This window comes from Dipodomys spectabilis, unplaced genomic scaffold (assembly GCF_019054845.1).
Source record: "Dipodomys spectabilis isolate Male_0828 unplaced genomic scaffold, ASM1905484v1 ptg000095l, whole genome shotgun sequence".
NCBI classification, from domain to species: Eukaryota; Metazoa; Chordata; class Mammalia; order Rodentia; family Heteromyidae; genus Dipodomys; species Dipodomys spectabilis.
In genome coordinates this window covers 46701004-46726914 of record NW_024870772.1, presented here as the reverse complement: position 1 = coordinate 46726914, position 25911 = coordinate 46701004, and the positions used below count along the sequence as shown (strand labels likewise).

General features: G+C 45.1%; 2 protein-coding genes across 2 annotated transcripts in view; one reads left to right on the top strand and one right to left on the bottom strand.

The window, feature by feature from the left end:
* The window catches only part of Dhx36 (DEAH-box helicase 36), a 35795-nt gene extending 22219 nt beyond the window's left edge, over positions 1-13576 (top strand). The window contains exons 16-25 of the mRNA XM_042685418.1: positions 945-1062; positions 1705-1803; positions 5052-5225; positions 5378-5464; positions 7938-8021; positions 9468-9567; positions 9653-9743; positions 11838-11958; positions 12570-12722; positions 12973-13576. Of these exons, the coding sequence (XP_042541352.1) occupies positions 945-1062; positions 1705-1803; positions 5052-5225; positions 5378-5464; positions 7938-8021; positions 9468-9567; positions 9653-9743; positions 11838-11958; positions 12570-12722; positions 12973-13158 (1213 nt within the window). The 3' untranslated portion in view covers positions 13159-13576. The remainder of the gene's footprint in view (positions 1-944; positions 1063-1704; positions 1804-5051; positions 5226-5377; positions 5465-7937; positions 8022-9467; positions 9568-9652; positions 9744-11837; positions 11959-12569; positions 12723-12972) is intronic.
* A 4870-nt stretch (positions 13577-18446) lies between these two features.
* Arhgef26 (Rho guanine nucleotide exchange factor 26) overlaps positions 18447-25911 on the bottom strand; it is a 61645-nt gene continuing 54180 nt past the window's right edge. Inside the window, exons 12-14 of the mRNA XM_042685848.1 lie at positions 19518-19597; positions 19113-19217; positions 18447-18987 (exon numbers count right to left, since the gene is read on the bottom strand). Coding sequence (XP_042541782.1) covers positions 18845-18987; positions 19113-19217; positions 19518-19597 — 328 coding nt within the window. The 3' untranslated portion in view covers positions 18447-18844. The remainder of the gene's footprint in view (positions 18988-19112; positions 19218-19517; positions 19598-25911) is intronic.

The window sequence follows — 25911 nt, the reverse complement described above, 5'->3', positions numbered from 1 at the left end:
CTTGACCTCATGATCCTCTGGCCTCAGCCTACCAAGCACTAAGATGATAGACGTGTGGGACCACCGGGCTTGTCATTAATCTATCTGCCAAGCTTTCTACTTCACCAGTGCTTGCTTCACCTGTTTCATTAGTGCCAGCGTTCTTGGTGTCTTACATTACTATTCCTTCTTTGAAAATATGTATTGCCTAACAGTATTTGAGCATTGGCTTGTCTCCTGAAACTGTGAATTATCTTTGCTTAAGCCTTAGCACATGCTGTGAAGGGACCATGTTATCTCATTTAGGAGTCAGGAAACTAAGACATAAAGAAATGATAAGCAGGGCGCTGGTGGCTCACGCCTGTAATCTTAGCTACTCAGGAGGCTGAGATCTGAGGATCACAGTTCAAAGCCAGCCCGGGCAGGAAAGTCCGTGAGACTTTTATCTCCAATAAACCACTAGAAAACCGGAAGTGGTGGCTGTGGCTCAAGCAGTAGAGCACACACATTGAGCTGACGAGCTGTGAGACAGCACCCTAGCCCAGAGTTCAAGCCCCACGACTGACAAAGAAAAAAGAAAAAGAAATGGTAATATATCACATTTTATGGAAAGCTAAGAGTTTGCACATAAAGTGAGCAGATGGAAATGTTTATCAGTACACAGTACTAACATATATTACAATATCACACTGTGCTCTGTTATGTGAAATTATAAGTTAATTGAACAAAAAGTTGAAAAACTGGGTCACAGTAATTTTGAAGACATTGAGGTGGGATGTTCCTTTTCAAACAGGAAGAGAAGGAAATAGAATTATTTCGTTCAATCTCATAGAAATGAAGTGATTATATGTAATCATCATATGGCTTGTGAGACTAGATGCTCTTTAATTTCCTGTGCTACTTGTTTTCTGAGTTTCTGCACCGTGGGTCTTGGTGCTCATTGTTTCTGTCCTTTCATGTTGAAGAGTCCAGCCTGGTCACTGCTATCATCTGTATAATGGCCTTAGAGCCAGTCTTCTAGATGACTATCAGCTGCCAGAGATTCTAAGAACGCCCCTGGAAGAACTTTGTTTGCAAATAAAGGTAAATTAGGTGGGGAGGTTTAAAATCAGCATGGAATGGTGTTTGTATTTCTAACCTGTAGCCCTCTTACCACCAAAAATATCTGTTAATTTAAACATCTGTATATGTCTTATATAAATAACCCCATTTTGAAGACTATCAGTAATCAACTTTGTTGAGATTTTAACTAGCTACTTGTATTACCAGTAGAGTTGTTGGTTAAAAAAAAAAAAAGGTATATGGGAGTTAGGAGCCTGTGGCTCACACCTGTAATCCTAACTACTTAGGAGGCCAAGATCTGAGTATTGCCATTCAAAGCCATCCCAGGCAAGCAAGTTTGTGAGATTCTTATCTCCAATTAATCACAGAAAAAGCCAGAAGTGGCACTGTGGCTCAAGTGGTAGAGTGCTAACCTTGAGCAAAAGGAGCTAAGGGCCAGTACACAGGCCCAGAGTTCCAGCCCCAGGACCAGCCAAAAAAAAGCATATAGGCCTTTAAATGTGTTTTTATGAAATTACAAATATAATGTGGACTTACTTGTATAAGAGAACTAACTTGAAAATCATGTGTAAGTTAGATGCTGCGTTTAGGTGATGAACACAGAGAGCCCGATGTTACTTTATTCTTAAGTATAGTTTGATTAACTGTGTTTGTCTTCCCCAGATCTTAAGGCTTGGTGGAATTGCTCATTTTCTGAGTCGGTTAATGGACCCTCCGTCCAGCGAGGCAGTGCTGCTCTCCGTAAAACACCTCATGGAGCTGGTAACTGATCCCTTCAAGTTCTGACTTGGACTAAGAGTGGTCAGGCGTGCAAAGCTGCACTACTTCATAGGAGGCCAGGGAGATGCTGTGTAGGATTTTATTCTTATTTGACCTCCAGCATAATGCATAAAAAGTGGTGACGATTCTTTTGTCATGTGCGGATTCTTTATATATCTATCTCTACCTATTTATAGATATCTATAGATCTCTATAGATAGATAGAGATAGATATAGAAATTTTTCTTGAAATGAACTGAGTTGATTTATTCTCTTCTATTTGCGTACCATAGTATTTTTTTATAAAAGCAAGAAATTTAATGATGGCATGGACATTTAAAGGCCATATTTACACTTTATTTTTTGAGTGAATGCTAACAGGTATCCTCCCTCTGGAATGCTGTAATTCCTCAGGCTGTTATTCACTCTTGGCTTACTTCCTTAGGATGAGGTTTTTGACCTCAGAGCATCCTAGAAGTGGCGGCATAGTGGCAGTCATTTCTGCACAAGAATTTGAGAGAAGGAACTGAATTCTTGCATAGAGTAGAGAGAAAGGCACAGGGATGAGCTTAGTGCAGCAAGCATGTACCATTTAAATTAGAAATTAAAAATTCAGGGTCTCAGTTCCATTCATATTTCAGCTAGCAGGAAAGACTCAGATCCATGTTGGTTTTTAAAAATCTTTTCTTGGAAATAGAGCATATACATCCAGGAAGACTGAGCAGAGTGAAAGTGTGTAGCATCTGGACTTAGCCAACAGCAACTAGTGTCAGCCCCTCTTTGCCGCCTCCCCCTTTCCTAGTTTTGCAGTTGCTCCAGCTCCCCAGGCGCAAATATGGCCTAGGTCACTACTTCCTCATAATCGCCTGCTGTGTTTGGGGTAATTTGCATCTCCCAGAGGCTTGAGTGGTTTGAGCTTTGCTTTGGGTAGACATACCCAGGCTGCAGTAGAGCATGCTCTGGTTTCTTTCACTAACTGGGATAGGCTCTGCATTGTTGCTTTTAGCTTCATTCTTTTATCACATTTTCTTTTGCAACTACTAAAAACATTTGTTCTTGTTTGAGGCTGTTAAATATAATTTAGGTGTAAATATCTTTTACTGTTGTGTGTTTCCTGGTGCACACAGTCAAGCATCTGGATGTGTGCTTGGTTGTGAATTGGATGGGTCCAGAGGAGCATGTGTGATGGTTGGGGAGCCCGCCTGACAGTGCCAGGTGGTGAGTGTGGCGAGAGGACTCTCCCTGTCCTGTACCTGACCCTCCTTGCTTGCATCTGTAGTTTCACCCACATTTCCAGGACTGCCATTGAATGTGTGAGCAGCTTTTTTTCCTCTCAATTGTTCATTTGTAAGGTTTCTTCCGTGCTTGTTTCGGTGAGATTGTAAATCATTACTCATTTCTTGAGTACTCTTCATCTGAGGCCTCTGTCACTTGTAGATTACACATAACTATTTTTTCCTTTTTTCTTTTTGTTTCTTTTTGCACAGTCCTGGGGCTTGAACTCAGGATCTGGTTGCTGTCCCTTGAGCTTTTGTGCTCAAGGCTAGTGCTCTGCCACTTGAGCCACAGGTCTTCTGGCTTTGGGGGTGGTTAATTGGAGATTAGAGTCTCACAGGTTTTCTTGCTTGGGCTGGCTTCAAACCTGGATCCTCAGAGGATCTCAACTCAGGTATGAGCCACCAGCACTTGGTTCCTTTACTCTTTTTAGATTATTTTTTTTAACTATATTTTTTTGGTCTTCTTTCTCTTTTTTGGTGTAGATGATCAAACCTAGGGCATTACACTTACTAGGCACACACTACCATTGAACTGCATCCTGGCAACTTTACTCTTTGTAAATGTCTCGAGAGAAATTTACAATTTCATTGTCAAATATGTCAGTGTGAAAGGTTACTGCTTTCGCCCCTTATAAATCTATGCTAGTATTATAAAGGTTTTTTAAACTTGCTTTATTTTCCACACTTAACATGTATAATCTCTCTGCATTTTGTTTTGTGTGCATGTGTGTTGAGATCTACTAAGTAGATCTCTTCATGGAGGACAATTCTAGAAAAAAAGTCACCTTGTTTCATTCTTCAGCCCTGTCACGTGTTTATATCACAGATTATGTAGTTCTGGATTTGGGTACAGAGGTTTGCTATCCTGTCTTGGTCTGTCACAATACATTATCCTTTAGTTACGTATTTTCTTGTAAGTCTAATACAGAAATGGGATCAGTTTTGAATACTGCCCTTATGTTCATTGATGTTATAAAAGTGATTTACTCTTAATAAGTGTACAGTTTTTCATTATAAATGTATCACATTGCATTGATGTTTCATATGTTAAGATATTTTAACTTTTGAAGTTGGGTGGTGGTGGCTCATACCTGTAATCCTAGCTACTCAGGAGGCTGAGATCTGAGGATCACAGTCAAAGCCAGCCTGTGCAGGAAAGGCTGTGAAACTCATATTCCAATAAACCACTCAGAAAACACAGAACGGCACTGTGGCTTAAGAGGTAGAGCATTCTTGAGTTGAAGAGCTGAGGGACAGCACCCAGGTCCAGAGTTCAAGCACAACTGACAAATAAATAAATTTAACTTTTGAAATAAACCCAGTGGCAGAGGTGTTTTAATTCTTGTTTTACATGTATAAAATAATTTAATAGTGTTTCTCAGATGCTCTTCTCAAAGTTAAATAACAAGATTAGGAAGTCAGAATTTTGTTCTTAAACAAAATAGACTGTGGGCATTTCCTCTATAAATGTTTTGAAACCTGTGTCTAATTGTACGTGCATAGCTCCTTTTGTTGTTATTGTTATTATTGTTTCTTGTTTGGATCTTGGATATCTAGCATAGTTAGTTTAATTATGAACTAAATATTCTATGTACAGCATGACTTGTTGACAGAACCCAAAGCCTTGTCTGGTCTTCTTGCAAACAGCAGTTACCTCAGGTCTGCCAGGAAAAGAGCCCTAATCTTGTAGTGGCCACCCACCCCTGAGTGGCTGTCCTTGCCCACATTCTGGGTTGGGGTTCATTGCTTGTTGTCCCTGAACTGCTGTTTTAGCTGTTCTCTGTATTGTAGTTGGACTATATTTCTCATTGTTCAGGGTTCTTAAAAAAGTTTTTAACCTTTGCTCACATTGAACTGGTGTTTTTATGAGGAAAACTAAAGATAATATTGGGGTGTTTGGGCTTTAAAAAAAAAAACTAAAATAGCTTCAAATATAATGCCTTTGTATGCTTGTTTTCAAAAAACTCTCTACAGAATGCTTTGGACAAACAGGAAGAATTGACCCCTCTTGGTGTCCACTTGGCCCGATTGCCAGTTGAGCCACACATCGGGAAGATGATTCTCTTCGGAGCTCTTTTCTGTTGTTTAGACCCAGTGCTCACTATTGCGGCTAGTCTCAGCTTCAAAGATCCCTTCGTGATTCCATTGGTAAGAAAGACGCTCTCTTTCAGTTTTACATGCTGAAAGTTGTTGATTTGATACATTTTTCCTTAGGTTTTTATTAGAGTGGTTTTATTTATTATAGTATGGTTCTATTTATTCTAGTGTCACAACAATTCGTTTCACTTTCTGTCTTTTAGGGGAAAGAAAAGATTGCAGATGCTAGAAGAAAGGAACTGGCAAAGGAAACTAGAAGTGATCACCTGACAGTTGTAAATGCATTTGAGGTAAAAAAGAAAAGGCTTGTCCTAGATTGTGGCACGTTATTATTCAGTTGGAAACCTGATAATACAAAAAAGGAATGTAGTTGATCTTTTGAAGTACTATAAGGAATAAGTTGCAGGCAATGGTCAAAACAGGTGAGAAAATTCATTATCAGTTTTCTTTTAATTTTTATACATGACTCAGACATGAGAGTTTTATTGTGGTAATTACTTTATAAGTTCACCCCTCTACTACAGTCTCTTTGACCTTGTCCCTCCTCCTCCATCTCTACAGTGTTTGTTGTGCTCTCTTCATGTGTTTATACACATACATACATCAATACACCAATACATCGCACATGTTCGTCTGTATGTCTCCTCATGGTAGGCACAGCCTCCATGTATACGGGTGGAAGCTTGACTTGTCCACTTGTATTTGATCCGGGGCCCCCACTCCATCCATTGTCTGTATAGCAGTTTCATTCTTCCTCTAACAAATGTTTAATGGTGTGATGATATACCATGTCTTTACTCATATATTGGTTACTGGTCACCTTGGCTGATGCCAGCATTTATTTGTTGTGAACAGTTCTGTGAAAGATGTAGTATGCAGGTGTTTTTCTGGTATATTATTTGCTCATCTTTAGTTTTAAGGTTATAAGGAAGGTTATAAGGAAGATGTGTCTTTAGTCTTTTCAGAGACCTCCATGCTGACTTCCATAAGTAGTCTATATTTCTCATTGAGAACACATGAAGTATCTTCCCCTTCCCCCCCAAAAAATCTGGTTATTGTCCTTACTTTTCCTATCCTGCTTGTTGTGTATATACAGAAAAGCTATTGAGGTTTTTAAATATGTTAATTTTGTATCCTGCTGCATCATTAAAAATATTAATCAGGTCTCGGGTTTATTTATTTTGGGGTGGGGGCTTAATCTCTAGGTTCTTTTAAGTGTAGAATTATATCATTTGTAAATAGAGATAGTTTGACTCCTTCTTCTTCTTCTTCTTCCTTATTGATCTTGCTAGGAATCCCAGTGCTGTATTGAAAAGGAGTGGAGACTCTTGTCTCAGTCCTGGCTTGAGCATATTTCAATTCTGTTTAGCCTAGTGTTAGCTATAAGTTTGTTGTATGTGTATAAAATTTATTATATTGCAGGCTATCCCCCATCCTAGTTTCTTCAGAGCTTTTATTATGAAGTGATACTGAATTTTGTCCAAGCTTTTCCTACATCACTTGGTGTGGTTACGTGATTTTTGTCCTTGATTCCATTGATATGCTGGCCTTATTGATTTGTGATGAAGCATCATCCTGGCACCCTTGAATGAGATCAAATTTATTGTGATGTGTGATCTTTTAAATATATTTTGAATTCAGTTTGCAAGTAAATACTTGCAAATAAATACTTGAGAACTTTAGAATTTTTATTTTTGTGTATGTACTCATCTGGTTAAATATCGGGATAGTACTGAGTCATAATTTCGCATTTCTTATTTTCAGAACTCCAGAGATTTGTATAAAACACTTAAGGCTCAAGATGGCAGCTATCTTATCACCTTGTAAGATGTGGAGACCAGCAGAATGTCCCTTAGGATTACAGGCATGAGCCGTGGTGCTCAGCATGATGCCACATTTTAACATTACTAAAAATGGTTTATATCCAGTCAGGTACCAGTGGCTCATGCCTGTAGCTACTCAGGAGACAGAGCTGAGGATCACAGTGGGAAGCTAGCCCAGGCAGGAGGTCCAGGAGATTCTTTTGTCCAATTAATCACCAAAAAGTTGGGAGAGGACCTGTGGCTCAAGCAGTAGAGTGCTAGCCTTGATTGAAAAAGCTAAGGGACAGCACCTAGGCCCTAAAATGCAAGCCTTAAGCCTCAGTATTGGTACATGGACACCCAGCATGCCCACGCACACACACATCCATGTACATAATTCAGATCAGGAAGATATTTTCTGTTTTGAAAATCTAATCTTATTCTGACGTGTAAGTAATTATTTCCATAAAACTGAACTGTAATTTGCAATTTAGTTTATAGAGGCAGTGTCTTTAACTGTTCCTCTATGTTTTGTACTTCATGTTGCTCAAAAGATTTTTTTTCCTTGGAATTTAGTCAGTTTGTCTATTTTACCCTTTTTGACGCTTTCTGAGAAGAATAGTTATGAAACTGAAAATAAACCCCATTGAAATTTAGCAATGTGCTTTGCTTTTTTGACCAACACATATGCAATATGATGTTACTCTGAAAAAAATACTGTTGGCATATAATTTGTGCTCACCTATATAGAAATCTTGGGCATCATTCCTCTATCCCATTTTGCTTTATTTTTATATAGAGTCTTGAGCCCTTTTGCCTAGGCCAGCCTTGGACTATAATCCTACATGCTGCCTCCTACGAAACTGGGTTACAGGCAGACGCCATCATACTAGATGCACAGATGGAAAGTGGTACGCAGTCTCAGAATGGTATAAACAGATTTTCCTTTTTTGTCCCATAGGGCTGGGAAGAAGCTAGGCGGCGTGGGTTCAGATATGAAAAGGATTACTGCTGGGAATATTTCCTCTCTTCAAACACACTGCAGGTACTGTAATTGAGTAATTTGTGTATTGCTAGGTTAGTACAGATACAAATCTGTTTTCTACATCTGTATATGTCATGTTAAGTGAAAAATACACAAAGTAGATATTATATGAATTATGTGAAAAACACAACATCTAACTAATAAATCTCAATGAAAGTACCTGCTCATTAGCAGACTGAAAAGTAAGGTTGCAGCTCTGAAAGATAACTGCAGCCAGAGGAAATGGAAGGGACACAGTTTCTCAGTAGAGGATGCCTTAGCTGACCAGCAGGAGTGTTCCTTCAGGAAATAGTGGGAAGACAGGACTGCCGAACTCACACTAGCGGGACAACCAGGAGAAAGTGGTGGACATGTGGCAGTAAGTAGAAACTAGAGGGAATCACGGAAATTAGGGCTGATCCATCATGGGGATGGTTGGCATCCCTGTGTGGTTTTGAGTAGTGATCCAGAGAGAGACAGAGACCATTCTGGTGTTCCAGACACAGACAGAAACCATTCCAGTGATTGATCCAGAGACAGACAATCCCTTCCAGTGATTGATTCACAGATATAGACCATTCCAGTGATCCAGAGACAAGACGTCATTTCCCTGAAATGGAAAGGATAAAATGAACCAAAAGTATGAAAATTGGCTGAACACAAGTGTCATTTGAGATGATCAATTTAGACAATTTAAGTGTAAAGAAATAGGACAACTATTAAGTAAACACTTATGAAACAGAGTTCTGAGTTGAAAAACTCACTGGCAGTGAAAATGCTGCCTGTTAGAATATGAGAGTAATCAAAGAGAAAAAAATCTTAGTGCATGATGAATCAATCAACTGATAGTATGCATGGGAATATTTAAATACTGTGCTAATTCAAAATGTGGAATTCACACATGCAGAATAGCATTGAAAATGATAGTGGTCCTAAAAGCGAGCAAAAGACCTCTTGTGGTTATAAAATGGAGATTATGTGGTCATTCACACTCATTTCTGCAACTAGAAATGAATTGACGACGTGGAGGTACTTTTTTGTAAAAAAGATTACAAAATGGATCTCCTTGTTAGGATACATTTCTTCTGAACTCATCTTTGTTTTATGTATGTATAAACAGTCTTGTTTAGTTAATGTTATTTCTCAAGATTTGAGGTGAGAGAAGGCTCAAAGGGCTTGTTGAGCAATTTTGAAAATTCTATTTGTCAGTCTTAAGTATTGTTGCTTCTGACAAGGGGTGAACTTTTTCTGTGAAAGACCATTGATCTCTGGGATAGTGCAGAAGCCGCCATTGATGAATGGGTATAGTTGTGTTGTAATCTGTTGACAGAACAGTTTTCTAGTTTGCCAAACTTTTCCTTCCAGCATCTTGTGTTTCACAGTTCCCCTAAAGCAGCAAGGTGTGCCTGGTCGCCCTGTCCCTGTGCTTGCCTGAGCACGATGCCTTCTCTTTTGCTTGCTCCGTAGATGCTGCATGACATGAAAGGGCAGTTTGCTGAGCACCTGCTTGGAGCTGGGTTTGTAAGCAGCAGGAGCCCCAAAGACCCCAAATCCAATATAAACTCAGGTAAAGCACACCATGGTTCAGAGATGGCCCTTACTGCCCACCATCTCAGTTTTTTTACTTTGTTTTCTCTGCCCACTTCCAATAGATAATGAGAAGATAATCAAAGCTGTCATCTGTGCTGGCTTATATCCCAAAGTTGCTAAAATTCGACTAAATCTGGGTAAAAAAAGAAAAATGTAAGCATTGAAGATTATTAATGAATATTTGCATTTCTTTAACTTTGGAAATCCTCTAAGTGTACCAGCGTTCTTGCTGTAAATGTGTTTTTACCATTTAGAATAAGGCTGCCTTTTACCTCAGTGTAGCTGTGGAGTCTCCTCTGTGGTCACCTGTTTGTCCCAGAGTGTTAATTTAAACACATGACCACCAGTGTTAAGTCAGCCGTTAGAAATCAGTAGAATTGGCTCAGGAGAAATTGATGTAGATTGTTTTTTTTCTTTCTGTCCTTGCAAAGTGGTTCTTTTGGCAACAGCTCCTTGAATAAATTATGGTAGTTTCATGGTTTTAAAAAGTAAAATATAACAGTAAGTATGTATGCAGATGGTGTCTGTGATCATTGGAGACATAGTAGTGAGGTATATTTTTCTGCCTTGGAAATGAACCCACACTGTTAAAGCTTATTCTGACAGAGAAGCTTCAGTGATTAAAATGGTCTCTGGTTCAGTTGCCTGATGAGTATACATTTGTGTGTAGGTGCGTGTGTGCGTGCATGTGTGTTGGTGGGTCCTAGAGCTTGCACTTGGGGCCTGGGTGCTGTTCCTGAGCTTTTGTGATCAAGACTAGTGCTCTATTACTTGAGCCATAGCTCCACTGCCAGAATTTTGGCTTTACTATCAGGCTGGCTTCGAACTGTGATCCTCAGATCTCAACCTCCTAATTAGCTAGGATTATAGGTGTGAGCCACTGGTGCCCTGCATGAGTGCACATTTTGACTTGAGAAGTGTATCTTAAGGAAGTGATTGCAAACAGCACAGCAGTCATTAGCTGAGGAATCGGTTGTGTCGTAACGTGAAGTATAGTTGGTAGATAGCCTGGGACTAAAAGCACAAGAAACACAGACCCATGGAAGACATCTTTTCCCGGGCACCGGTGTTCAGCTTGGGTGGCCTGGAGATGTTATGGTTGCTATATGTCAGGATAGACATGTGTTCTCAGAAACCTGGAGTGTCCCGCTAAGTGTCATGCAGTATGCAGGACAGCTCCCCAGGAATGAGGCCCAGACCCGTGTCTGCACTGCTGAGTGGGCCTGTTCCAGGGTGAGAGGTCATGGCTACATGGGTGAATTCATTACTGTGGCTGGATTTCCATATCCTAAGTGGTACACGTGGTTCACGTGCTTTGCTCTTGTGTCAGTATTTTATCAGGTTCTGTCTTTACATCTAACTTCATACAGATACCTGTTTGAATACACTGTTGTCTTCCTTTGTCACCCTGGGAGGACGTGTGAAAAACATAGATGGGTGCTTGGTTTTGTCCTAAGTAGAGGGTCACTGAGCCTCGTCTTGCAGACCAAAGCTGTTTTCAGTGGGTTTGTATCACTTGGTCCTATTGTTGTCTGCCTGTTTCCATCCTACACTCTCAGAAGTGTTTGAGATCCACAGGGTCCTGAACCTAAAACCTTGACTGCCCAGGCCTCCACAGTCTGCCACCCACCCATGTGGGTTATAGGATGGAATGGGTTACATTGACTGTGATAAAAAGTGAGAACTTCTCGTTCTATTATGTGTAATCAGTCTTAACTGGTTTTGGTGTAAGAAGTACAACTGCTTGAAAAACTTGAAAAGCTAATGCCAGTGGCTCATGTCTGTAGTTCTAGCTACTTACTCAGGAGGCTTAAATCTTACCATCGTGGTTTGAAGCTAGCCAGGGCAGTAAAGTCTGGAGACTCTTACCTTGTATTAGCTACCAAAAAGCCTGAAGTAAAGTGTTAGCCATGAGCAAAAAAAGCTGATGGACAGTGTCCAGACTGAGTTTAAGCCCCAGGAATAGGTGTGCTTGTGCACACACACAACCAATTTGGAGGGTTTATGGATTATTAGCATATATGTGCTTTCCTAATAGAAGAAGTTAACACATTTCCCTGTTGCATAGTATTGAAGATTTAAAATAGACCGAATCACTTTATTTTGGGCAGTCTTATTTTCCCTTCTGTGGTATAGTTTGTGTTAATACTCTGATACGTTGAGTAACTCTTCTTAATCTTTGAAGTAGTGGACAAGAGAACCCCTAGGAGACTTCATTTTAAAATCTTGTTTTAACTTGTTTTAAAGGGTGAAAGTTCATACCAAGTCTGATGGTCTGGTTGCGATTCACCCCAAATCAGTGAACGTGGAGCAGACCGATTTCCGCTACAACTGGCTCATGTACCACCTCAAGATGAGGACGAGCAGTGTGAGTGCCTGCCGAGCGCTGCCTGCCCCAAGGCCCCATGTCTCACTCCCCGCGTCCCACAGCCCATTGCTCAGTCTGTGGCTTTGGACTTAGAAACTTTGCAGAACGGTGGGCAAGATTTTCCTGTTAGGAATTGCAGCCTTTTGAGCAGATAAGCTGTACTTGAACATTGGCCTTTTACAATTAGCCTTTGTGTTTTTACCAAGTTGGAGGGTCATGAGGTTTGAGTCATTTTCTCTTAGTCTCTGAAGAAACCTGAAGGGTGTAGTTGGTTAGCACATTTGTGTTTATGCACTCAGGAAAGTATTTAGTGGGTTCTGTTTGTTTTCTTTGGTAGCTAATTCATGTTTGTAAATTCTGAAAACATGGATAAAAACAGTTTCAGCTATATTAGTGTTTTTGATACTCAGGAAGTACTTTGTTCAAAGAATAGTGCTACATTTTAAATTAAAAACATGAAACCTTTTATGACTTAGCGGAGAATGTTCACATAAACTATTTCTTGTAAATCAGTCGGTGTAATTTGGCTCACATGCACACACGTCTCAGGAGGGAAGTACTGTGGTGGTTGCGTAGCCTGCAGTGACCGGGCACCCCCTTTCCCCCAACAGATCTACTTGTATGACTGCACCGAGGTCTCCCCGTACTGCCTCTTGTTCTTCGGTGGCGACATCTCCATCCAGAAGGACAACGACCAGGAAACCATTGCTGTGGACGAATGGATTGTGTTCCAGTCCCCAGCCAGAATTGCCAACCTTGTGAAGGTGAGTCAGGAAGTGTTTCGTGTTGTATTTTGACAGCTGGTTATGTTGGAAAGCTAACTCGATTTTCCAGATTGTTTTTGTGGTGGTGGTAATACACTTTCAATGGCTCAGTCTGATGAAAGCTTGCTTTCAACTTCCCTTGAGTGGTTTGCTCACCAAATGTGCATGTTGTTATAATAGCTTGTGGCACTCCTCGTACCAGTCAATAATGCATGTGTCCTTGCTGAACGTGTCACTTTTCCAACCTTAGGAGTTAAGGAAGGAACTGGACATGCTGCTGCAGGAGAAGATAGAGAACCCTCACCCTGTGGACTGGAAGGACAAGGCATCCAGAGACTGTGCTGTGCTCTCTGCTATTCTGGACTTAATCAAAACCCAGGAGAAGGCGGTTCCCCGGAGCCTGCCTCCCCGCCATCAGGACGGATGGAGCAGCTGACAGCTTTGCAGCGCATGGTCTCTTCCTCACACTTTAACTCAGCCCAGAGCCCTGGAACCTGCGCGTGGCCCTGGTAGGTCAGAACCTCGAGTAGGTAGTAAAGACGTAGTGTGTACGTGTCCTCCCCTCGCCCTTGTGAGTGCACAAACACAGTCTGTCATACTCCTGGCTGGGCTTGTCCATGGGGAGGGGGAGGGGAGGCATCTCTGTGAGTGTTGTGCCCAAGAGGGCGTGTATTCTCTTACAGGAAATGAATCTTCCACCCATAATGATTAAGTGTAGAACTAGGAAAAGCAACGTGGTTAGCACAAAGCAGCATCAAGAATGTGAACACAACCACATTTTTAAGAATAAACTTCTTCTAGAAGTAAATTTCTTGTAATTAAAGCCCAGTATTTAATAAAATATGTAAAGCTCAGCTAACTTCTTGGCTTAGTATCCACATGTCCACCTCTCCCTGGTTTCATGTTTTTACTTTTAAAGTATCGTTTCCATTTCTTCTGCAGCAGCATGAGCACCTGAGTCGAGTTAGCACCTGATGGCCTGAAGTTCGGTCCCATTCTGATTGTTCCCAAATGTCTTGAGTGTGTTGCTCGTTTTGTGACTTACTTTTCCTTGTCTCTATCCCAGTGGGGACTGTGGGGCTGAAGTGTCAGTAGGTGCAGAGCACACAGGCTGCAACTTGCTGCGACGTCGTGTCCTCAGTCTCACCACTCGTCCCTGACAGCATTTTGCTGCATAATAGTCTGTGACACAGGACTTCAGTGCCTCATAGCCGCCGACTCCTCCGTGAGCACATGTCCTCTGTCCAGTCCCATCCATCGTTGAGGTGCTCTTGGTTGCCAGCACCACTTTGTCACTTTTTGTTGCTGTAGCGTCCCGGCCTCTGTGTCATGTCCTCAGCAGCCAGACCTGCTTCCTAAGAGCAAACCCTTGCATAGGCCGAGGTGCCTGCCCTTGCCTGTGGGATTTACAGGTGGGCTACAAGGGGCAGGGAAGGTTTTCTCCTGAGTAGACTTCATAGACGGGATTCCACTGCAACGTCCTTCACCAGTACCAGAGATGGGCTGGTGTTCCTGATCATGTGGAGATGTACAGAGTGCCCAGGTCTAGTGCTGCCATCCATGTGAGCCTACTGTCATGGTTTAAGCCACCTTAAGTAGGCCTATTTTTACGTTGGCAAAAAGCATATTCACTGAAACACACACCCTCCATCACTGAGTGACTCCGAGGCCTCTTTCTGTGGGTTAAAAGTGATAGAACTGGACACTACTGCAAAAAGAAACACTCATCTGTACCCTCAAAATGGAGATTTATTGTGCTTTCCAGTAAACGAAAGGGAGCCAAAGGAATGGGATACACTGGTGACAGTGCTGGTTCAGTGGCTCCCATTTCTGGGGAGGTGTGTTCTGGCCGGCCCACCTGCCTTGCAGTGCTCGCATCATGTTACGTCTCGTCACAGTGCTGAGGACGTACAGGCCATCTGTTGTCAGGGCCCATCTGTGTTAGCAGTTCTTGAGGGTGCCTTTTATATTTTTCTTGTATTCATTGTCTAATTTCAGTTCACATCTACCAAACGCTCCTGGAAAAACAGATTTAAAGACAAATTTGTAAAAGATGCATGATTCCATGTGGGTATTGTTTGCTTATTTCTCCAGGTGAGTGGAGAAATGCTCCTGCATTGTTGAATGGCAGTGAAAACATTCTGTCACCTGGTTTGTCTGCTCTGCAGCTGATGAGAATGGAAATCTTAGTTGAAGGTGCTGTTTGTTGTTTCTTTAGTTTACAGAACTGGGCATTGCCGAATGACATGCATTCCAAACTAAAAACCCACTGACTCTTCAGTGATTTTAAGAAATAAGACATTAAGTTAGAAGGGAAATCTAGGCTGGGCACTAGTGGCTCACACCTCCAATCCTATTTTGAGGCATTGGGAGGATCAGGCTTTGCTGGCCAGTACGTGGTGGTGTGGTACCCTCCTGCCTGCCCCCAGCTGTGGGGAGGGGAGATCTGGAGCCCGGTGCTTCCTAGCCAGGTTGGACAGAAAGATCACTGACCCCACATAGACAGGCTGAGTGTGTTAGGGCATACCTAACTGGTAGCTGGCCAGATGTATCAGGAAGTGTGGCTAGGAAGATGGTGCTCCACACCAACCAGAGTCCCCAGTGCAAAGGGGACTGGAGACCTCGCCAAGTGGTACAGCATCTGTCAAGCCCTGAGTTCACACCCCAGTATAACTATTTTTTTTAAGGAAATCTATTTGTCTTAAAATGATTCTTGTCAATATAGAGAGTAAATGGGAAGAAATAAATTTAAGGGGGAATTAGAAGGAATAGAGGAACCAAGTAGGCAATGTAGAGTGCATATATAGCAAATACAGTAAAAAGCAGAAGCTGAATTTATCCTACTTAATCATGAGTCTTGGATTTTGCTGCATTTTTAAAACAAAGTATGCTGAAAGTACTTGTGGAAAACTTTTAGAGAGAATGTATTCTCATTTCCCTAATCAGAATAGTGGCAAATTTCCTTCTATACTTACCTTTGAGGTTGTATGTATTTTTACACCATAGTTACCATTTGTATATTCGTGACTTATGATAATGCTAAAATTATTTTTTATTCTGGACTTATATGGAAAAATATTTGGCAGTTCAGCCTATAAACATGTTACCATTGCTACATTTTTTATATATTTCCATGTTTTTTTGAAAGCTTTTCTTTGTATCTAATGAAGTGATTTTAAGTGTGTCACTCAGTGTAGAATCTTGTCACCTGTGTAAAATCTTGAGATTTGTTTGTAGAGCATTTCCTGCCCTCCTTTAGTGCTTTGCTATTTTTCTGGCCCATAGTTTTGCCATATACAATAAATGGAATTGTAGGCAGTCATCTGTATCCAGTTGCTTTTACTGAAAGCTTTTAACATGAGTTGTGTTACGTGTCTCTGTTGTTTACCAATGTGTAGTGCGGTTTTACTCGTTTATTTCTCCATCAGCTGATAGCTATTGACTTATTCAAGTTTTTTTGCGCTGATGAATAAAACTGATGCAAGTGTGTCCTGTAGTCTTTGTGTGGCTATGTATTTTCACTTCTCTTGGGAAGTCCCTGAGATTTTGTGATCTGTTTCCAGAGTCTTCAGAAGTGACTAGAGGTGGTGCCCAAGTGTTTGATGCTCTTGGCAGAACTGTATTGTCAGTTTTATTCTGTTCTGGCTGTGGACTGAGGTATCATTTTGCCTTTAGTTGGTAGTTTGAACCATCTTGATTTTCATGTACTTAATGCTGTTGCTTTCTGCCATCTGTATGTTAAATGGAATCTGAAGAGGGAGAATTACCCATTTTATGTTTGCAAAGTTGTTACTTATGTGCATTCCTTGAAGTTCATTGCAAATCTGAGTCACTGAAATCTTGAGCATGAGCTTGCTCCTGGCCTCAACACAAGTTCACTCTGGAGTGAAGAGCTAGGCAGAGAAACCCACTTCCAGATGGGGGAGATCCTCGCCCTTCCCACCAGTGCCAGTGAGCAGCTTCACACTCAAGGCCGGCAGTCCAGGCCACCTTGTGAGACAGAACTCACCAGAAAGTGTACTCGGTTGCCCTTCTTCTTTAGTCCCATTGGGGCTAGAGAACATTTTGGTGCATTCCTGTTCCTTTACATTTCTCCATTAGGATCTAGAAAACATCTCTTGCAATGAAGACTGACCTGTTGTTGGGTGGAGTGGCTGTTATACCGCTCTTGGGCTCCTTTTTGCATTGTTTTTCGGAGAGGTCTCAGGATAACTTCCCCTGTAGCTGGGATTGCCGCCCTTGTCCACCACACCCAGCCTTGTAAATTCACTGTAGATCTCACTGGTTGTGGCCCCATTATGCTGCCAGCAAAGAACTTATTACTATTGTTAGTCCTTTAAGAATTGTTTACACTTGGTGAGGTTCAGGAGAGTTAAATGTAAATACCTTATGGCTTGAAAAGACTATGTTCCATTTTCACCAGGACTGGATTCAGGACCTTAGACTCATACCCAGCTGCCTTGTTCACTACTGCCATGCTAATTACTTGATCTCCACTTCTGGCTTTTTTTTTTTTTTTTTTTTGGTTATTGATAGCTAAGCTGTAGATTGGTTCGGGGCTGGCTCAGAACAGTGTTTCTTGGATTTCAGCCTCCTGAATAGCTAGGATTATAGACATGAGCCACCAGTGTCCAATAACTCCAAGTAACTTTCTAATGTGAAGTTAAACCCAGTTCCATACTTTCCTTCTCCATACTTTCCTTCTCCGTGTTTCTTCTGCTGTTCTTGTTACTCTTTGTAATTTTGTTGTTCTGTAAAATGCATTATCTGTTGCTGTCACTCTGGTTTGGATTTCAGTCTGGCTTCTCTGTACTATCCCTACCCCACTGTCATGCTAGTCCTCTAGAGGGGTTTGTTTCTACCAAGACTTCAATGAGCTAGAATCCTAGAAGGCAGGTTCACACTCCAGTCCCCAGGGTTCAACCCACAACTCCTCTACCTGTGCTCTTCACTGGCAAGCTCGGCTGCTCCCCTGAGGCCTGGGGAGATGAGGGCCCTTCTTCCTTCCTGCTCATTCTCCTGCAGCTTCCCCCTCCAGTTCCCCTCCTCCCAGGATCCCACTTTGATTGATGTCTGCTGACAGACATCTACTGTCAGGTGGCTTCAAAGAGTTAGGAAGCTGGGAAACAAAATCTCCAGAGGTTTTCCAGTTTGCTCTTCCACCCCTTTAAATACAGCTGCAGAAACCCATAAAAGAAAAATAATTTAAAAATAGTAATAACACCAGCATGAAAATACATGTACAAAATCTTCATAAAACTCCCAGACTTAGTTGGAAGTGTACAAGTAGTCTCACTGTATTGGAACAGAAATGACATTTTTGTTTGCTGGAACTGAAGAAACTGTACAAGAAGGTATTTCAACAACCAACTAGTTTTAAAAATACTGTTTTCAGGCACAACTTGGGGCTGTGAATGTGTTATACACCTGCTACACATTACCTAACAGACTGTATTAATCTGCTAATGAGGCCCTATCGACACAGGCATTGCATATTTCAACACGTAGTCATCCTACGTATAAATTAACCCACTGACTCCATAAGGTTGCTTTTTAGGTTCAATCTGGTATTAGCAAAGTAATACCCCAATAATCCCGGGGCTGGGAAAGTGGCTCAGTGGTAGAGTGTTCGCCTTGCATTCGTGAGGCCCGTGGTTCGATTCCTCAGCACCACATAAGCAGAAAACCCGTAAGTGGTAGAGTGCTCACCTCGAGCCGAGGGACAGCGCTCAAATCCAGAGTTCAAGTCCCACGACCGACAAAACAAAAATACGATCCCCTCTGAAGCAAGCGTCCGGCCTCTTTCCGTTACCTTGCTAGCCTTCCCTGCCGCCCGCCCTCAGCCAGAGGCGGACGGTGGCCGGCCTCGGGGACTGGCGGGGTCCCTCCCGGGGCGCCGGCGCCCGCGCGCTGCGCGCTGGCTCTTCTCCCAGGAGCAAGGCGCCTGGGGCGCGCCCCGGTCACCAGGTCCGGCCCCTGCTCGGGACCAAAGTCGCGGCTCCACGTCCGGGGAAGAGGTTTGAAGACCCCGCGGCTTGGTCTCTTGAGTCCGAATCCGGAGGCGCCGGGCCGGGCCGCTGCAGGCTGGAGCCGGAGCCCCCGCGGCTGCCCCGCGGCGGCGGCTACACGTGCGTCTCCAGCCCCAGCAGACGTCCCATCCGCTCCACGTTCCGGTCGATGGTGGCCCGGCATGTGATCTCCCTGGCGCACTCCGCGGGGAACCAGCCCCGCTCCCCGTCGCGGAGCCGCTCGCCCTCGTACCAGCCTGTGCGGAGGAAGACATGGAGGAAGATGGCTCCACCGGGCCGCTACCACACGCCCGGAGGGAGGGGGCGGGGTCACTGCCGGGACGCAGGGGTGGGGGGCGGGGCCCCGGGTCCGCCGGCTCACCGTCGCCCACGTGCTGGTAAGTGAGCACCACGTCGGCCACCTGCAGGGAGAGCTCGTCGGGCTGCCTGGCGGTGAAGGAGCGCACGACCTCCACCTGCGTGAGCGCTGAGGGGACGGGCGGTTCTGAGGCGGTGACCTCCCGGGGTGACGGGGGCGGGGGGAGTTCTGACGGGGTGAGGAGGGGCAGGGGGCGTCGGGGATGGGACTGGCTGCCACCGAGCGCGGGTCTCGCCGGCCCCGCCTCGCGGAGAGCGTGCTGAAGCTGCGGGGGCCTCAGCTGGGCTCCGTTCACGGCCCGGCCCTGCTGTCACACGAAGCCGCCCGGAGCCGCGCTCCCGCTGACTCCGCAGAGGCCGAGGCCGCGGCCGCCTGCAGGGCCCGAGGGAGCCTGGAGCCGGGACTCACCAGTTCGGTCCAGGTGCCGCCTCCTGCCGCCGCCGCCGCCACTGCTGCCCAGCGCCGTCACCCAGCGCGCGCGCTCGCTCCTAGACAGGACACGGGGACTGCGGCTACGTCCGCTGGAGACCCGGGGCGGAGAGCCCGGGGCCGCGGCCTGCGCTCAGGACAGGGGGGGAGGGGGGAAAACGCCGGGCCTTCCCAGGGCTCCCCGCTCGAGCCTGCCCCTCCCAACCACGGCCACGCCCACTGAGCTTCACCAGCTGTGCGCCTCAGCCCCGCACGCTGGGGTGCACTTCGCACGCTGCCAGCCCAAAAACCACCAGCTAGTCAGGAGGCTGAGGTAGGAGGATCCGGGTTTGAAGCCGGCCTAAGCAGGAAAATCCAATTAATTACCAAAAAGGCAGGCAGGAAGGAGATGGGGTTCAGTGGTAGAGTGCTAGCCTAGAGAGAAAAGGCTCTAAATTCAGGCTGACACACACACACACAAAAAACAAAGAGGGGGGGAGAGGTCTAGAAGTGCGGCTCAGAGGTACAACTGCCTCATGTGCACAAAAACCTGAGTTCAGACCCTTCATGCTGAAAATGAAAAAGCAGAAAGCGTGGGTGAGGATGGGAAGGAGCTCATCTGAAGAATGGGGTGGGCCTGGAAAGCTGGGGTTACACAGATGGTGGACTGTCTTATTTATCAGGCAAAAGGATTCACCATAGCTTTGTAAGGACAAAAAATGGCATAACTTCCTTTGCAACAGTCGTCCAGCAAACACTGAGTTGGGACGTCTCTGGGTGGGATGAGGGCTCTGTTACATTCAGGCACAGGTGAAATCTCCAAATACAAATCCTAGCTACTCAGGAGGCTGAGATCTGAGGATTGTGCTTCAAAGCCAGCCTGTGCAGGTAAGTCATGAGACACTTATCTCCAATTAACCACCAGAAAACCAGAAGTGGTGCTTTGGCTCAAAGGAACAGTGCTCCAAAATTATAAGCTAGTATTTCACTGTCAGAAGAGCTAGTCACCAGGGGAGCCTGTGAGGCTTTTTGTGCATCAGTCAACAAGGCTCAGCACCGGGTTCCCACAGTGGTGTCTTTACCAGCAGAGCGGGGCAGGGGGGAGGATGCCTTCAAGGAACACTCTGGAACCATCTGGAACCCAATTCTGCCTGACATGGGCAAAGGTGAGGCCTGGCTTGGATGAAAGTCCCATTTCAATGCTGGCTTCTCCCAGTGGGCACTGCTTGGAGCTCACTGCTTTCAGACACATCGGCCCTTGACTGGGCTCCCGTCCACAGCACAGGAGAATGCTTGTTGCCTGGCTAAAAGGGTGGCCTCTGGACATGCTTGGGTGGTGCCCCCACTCCTCTCAGTACTGTGAGCCCTGTCCCCCCCCCCCAGCCCTGCTGTGGAGCGGGAAGTCCGGCTCGCTCTCCACAACAGTGAAGGGGACACACGCCCGAGAGGCAGTGTAAGGACAAGAAACACCAGGACACAGACACCATTATTAGCTATACTCTCACACCCATCATGTGTTCACAGATGTCCGTTTGTGGCAAGGACAGTGTGAAGCAAGATGGATTTCCAGTGTCCTTTATACCCTGTCCAGACTCTTCCCCTGGCCCAGAGCACCAGGCTCAGGCAGCCTGGCTGCTCCTCTGGGCATATGGAACACCTGTATTCCCTAGCACTATGGGTTCTTGGACAGAATGGGCTACATACTTCACTAAATCTGTCTCGAAACAATAGACAATGGAGAACCTGTGCTGCGGTCATTCCTCCTCTCAGCCCTCACTCGCATTGTGTCAGGTTAGTAAGATGAAAGCAAGCAGGATGGGATCACTCCATCCCAGCAGTCAAGACAACAGAGCTGACAGCAGGAAACAAACTGCAACCCAAGGCATGAGTTCGAGCCATGACTAAGCAGTCTCCTTAAAATATCCGTGACCCAGGAGACCGACTGAGCTGACAGCACCCAGGCCTTCGCCCTGACAGGCTGGTGAGTCGCAGCTAGGGAAGAGACCTCCTTTATCCTTCTAACCTGGGGCATACAAATTACCTTGTGCTTCCTTTAGAAACTTCTCTACCCCCTGCCCTGGGGTGGAGAGGGCAGATGAAGGCAGACCCAGACAGCCTGAGCAGCAGGACGCAGTCCATGTGTCACGCCAGCCCCGCTCACCTAACGTAAAACACCTGACCCACGCACAGCAGTGTTCCCTATGACTATGGTCCAGACTCTGTGGCATGCCGCACAGCCTGCTCTGGAGACTCAGTCAGTGGGAGCTGCGTGGCCAGGTGCCGGTAGCCTCGAAAGGCCCTGCCACTGCCGTCCTGCTTGTCTGGGTCAGCATGATTCCTCATCAGGACACAGAAGCTGCGAGAACAACTTCTGGTGACCAAAGCTGCAGCTGGCTGCACCCGTGCTGCGCCTGGTGCACTGTCACCTTCCCACCAAGAGCCGGGTAGGGGTGGGGGAGGGACAGGGAGGACTGGCCACCAGGCTGACGGTCCACAAAAGCCCCTGCTGGAGAGAGGAGCACAGGCACGGGGGTGGGGTGGGAGAAGGGGGCAGATAAGGAGGGCAAGTGTGGGGTGGAGGGCGGGGGGAGAGGGAAAGCTGACAGGGCCCAGGGCTGGGACAGGAAGGAGCTACAGGCCCTGTGACACCACCACATCGTGTTCGAGTGTGGAGCTGCGTGCTTCTGAGGAGTGTCTGAAATACTTTTATCTAGTTTTATAAACAAGGTAAACTTTCATTTTCTTTTTTCCCCCCCGCCTATGTTGTTAGCACACATGTCCAGGAACTCCTGAATTTCCAGACCTCCAAAAAGCAGGGCTTCCTATTCTAGCATGAGCGTCCTCAGGTTGCTAGTTCTTCCATTTTCATTTCATGGCCTGGAACACAGGCTGGACATGGAAGAGCACATGTGATGTGCCCGTGAACTCAGTGGAAACCATGCAGATCTTCCCATGAGGACTCCTCGGGCCTTCTCTGGGCACTCGGGTTTGGCATTCCACCCCAGAAGGCATTTCACACAGCCCCAAACCTCACCCTGCCATGCCAAGCAGGGGGAAAACCAGTCTTTAATAAAACTGGGTACAGTGCAGTTTGGCTTGGACAAGAAACAGGGTATACTTTCAGAGGCACCACAGAATCGTCAAGGATCCTTCTTGACAGTCTAGATTCAACAAAGAAGAAAACTATGACCTAACAAATACATCTTCACATAAACTGTCTTTGATGCATTGTGATGGAGTCTGGGACACTATTTACAACTTTCTCCCATCCCTGACTTCCTGTTCTTAATTGAATCATTAACAGAAGCAGGAAGAGCACAAAGATTCCATCTAAACAAAGCCCCTTTATCAGAGGCCTGGGACCTGGATAATGGCTTCATTCATGAAGCAGGCATGTGGTCTAGACTGTTCTATACTACAGCCACTACACGACAGCTACGCATCACCAGCAAAGGTGGCTTGTGTCCGTCCCTGCACGTGAGCCCATGACATCCAAACTGCACTGGAAACTGGGCTGGCTTGTCGGTGCCAGCTGCAGCTGCAGCACATCATTTTAATGAAGGAGGACAAAGGACGCCTGGGCTCCCACATTCTTCCTGAAAAGCCCAGAGGGAAAGACAGGACCCGGGAAAGCCTTCCTCATACACTCAGACAGGGTTTGCCTGGTATTTTCTGGCCCGTTTCCCTAGCAGCACAGTGGGTGAGATCTGAAACAGGCCAGCAGGCGGCAGTGTACACGGCTGCATGCTCATCCTCAGCACCACGTATAATGAATGAATGAGCTCCTCTGTAGACAAGCAGCAAACAGGTGGAACCTGTGGAAATAGGCTCCGGCAGCAACTGGAGCTGAGGAAAAGCAATTTCCTGTAAGTGCCTCTGTCTACCTTGCTGTGGACGTAGAAAAGCTAGTTACACAAATTCAGGGTAAATCTCTGAATTAGTGTCTACCCTCAGACAGGGGTGGGTGTACTGGGGGCAGCGGGCAGGGAGTGACTAGGTACAGCACCTGCACCTCTGAGAAGCAATGGAGTGGGTGCAGATGTAGGAGACCACCGAGGAGAGAGCACAGGGGAGATGCTAGGAGACAATGACACCACAGGGCCTGTCTACCGGCCAGAGATTCCCACTCTTAGAAAGAGACTAGACTGTCAGTCACCAGGATGGCTCCTGTCAGCAGACAATGCCTGGTCCTAGATCCAACTTTGACAGCAACTCACTTCCTGGGTGACTTTAGACAAATCATACCTTCGTGACATTCATTTTAGATACTATGTAAACGTATATTGTACATTTCACTTAGTGTTGTGTCACCCTGTCTCGTATTTCATTTCGTAGAACTATGTATATTCATAGACTCAGGGCTCACACAGATACTACTGTCTGAACAGAATACCTCAGAAAGTCAGAGTGGCTTTCCTGGTGGGATCCTGGGGAAACCAAGTGACATAGCTGCCCAGCCTGTGTGCTTCCTTCTCCCCAGGCCTCCCTAGGACTCGTTTGTGTTCTGTGGCTGGATCTGTGCCTGGCAAGTCCGGACACCCACTCAGTGTCTGTCGTCCTGCCTTCTCCGAGTCTTCCTGCGGTCTTCATGTCATCAACGCCATTGGTCCTTCTTCTACAACTCACTTCCTTCTGCTGTCCTGTGCCAAACAGTTCCCCATGCTGCTGACCTCACTTCCTGTCAATCCACGTGGGCTACCCTTGCTGCTGATCTCACTTCCTGTCAATCTACATGTCCTCCACAGCCACCGTTTCTCAAGGGAAACAGACATTTATGTGTGAACACTGTTCTTTTTATGTCTAAGAATCAGTATTTAAAGGATTAATCTGCAGTTCTGCAATAACTGAACGTCTCAACTAGACTCTGAATGGATTGTACTGATCAAGACAGAAAATGGAGAAAACCTACAAATGCATAGCAACCTATGCATTTTACAAATCTTAAAATAGCAAAAAATGTGTTCTGCACAGACTAAAGGCAACCTACACAACCAAGAATGATACATGCTTGAAATAAATATACTTAACTTGACTTAAACATTACACAATATGCGTACTCTGATCACTATACGATACCTGATTAATATGTCCAGCTCTGTATTTTCATGTGTCAGTTAAGTGGTGTTACACACACACACACACACATACAGAGGCAGTCCAGTGCTGACAGGCAGATGTTTCATCACATTGTATAATAATTTCCTAGTCTTTTAAACAACCTTTTCTGTTGTTGTTGTTGGTTGTGGGGCTTGAACTCTGGGCCTGGGTGCTGTCCCTCAGTTCTTCAGCTCAGGGCAATCACTCTACCAATTGAGTCACAGCGCCATTTCTGGTATTCTGGTGGTTTATTGGAGATAAGAGTCTCATGGATTTTCCTGCCGGGGCTGGCTCTGAACTGCAGTCCTCAGATCTCAGCCTCCTGAGTAGGTAGGCATGAGCCACCCGCACCTGGCTTAAACAATCATTTTTTTCAAGGAGATTAAATACTGGTGTAATATATTGTTTTGAATGACAGTGGTATTTGGTGTCTTGAAATATTTGTCAATTTATTTCCCAGAAAAGAGGAGAAGGAAATAGAATAGCAGAGTCAGATCCCTGCCTCTCTCCCCCTTCTGGAATGTTCTCTTGCTATTAAAGAATCATGAATATGAGTCATTTGCAAGTGACCCAACTCGTCTGAGAACCATGTAGACCATTGGTCCACAGCAAGGACATAGCAGGCCTGTAGAGCCGTTGCTGCACGTCCCAGGAAAGAGTGGGGTTTGGGTGTAAAACCAACTAAAAAACTTGGTCTACTTTGTTAGAATAATCTAAGGAATAAGTGGTGGAGATTTCATAAATTATGAGATGACGGGGAAAAGCTGTGGGCAAGTTCTGAATAAGGAACAAGCAGCCTTGTGAGGGAAGAGCCAGCTGCAGGCAGGATCGCGCAGTGCCCCTCACTCCCTTCACCAGAAAGCTGGCTGGCTGGCTTCTGAGGTGTCCCCAGAGTCTGCACAAGTACTCATCCTCCACACACCTCACACCTTTCACTCTGCAGCTGTGTAAAATCCAAAGCTTTCTTGTGTTCGTTGCTCTGATTTCCTTATTTTTTTTTAAATTAAATACCATTTTGTAAAAAGCCATTTTCATCAAACAAAGCAATGCTGTCAGAAAGGTCAGGAATTGTCTCCCAGCTCACTGCCGGTGTGACTTTGGGCACAGTGCTTCACACCTTCCTGGAAAGAAGTTCTATCAGAGGGAAGTAAGATGTCACTCCTATCAGAGGGAAATGAAGTAAAATTCCCACCAGAGGGAAATGAAGCGAAATTCCCAGAGAGAAATGAAATTCCCACCAGAGGGAAATGAAGTGAAATTCCTACCAGAGGGAGAGGCCAAGGACTTACAGGGGGAA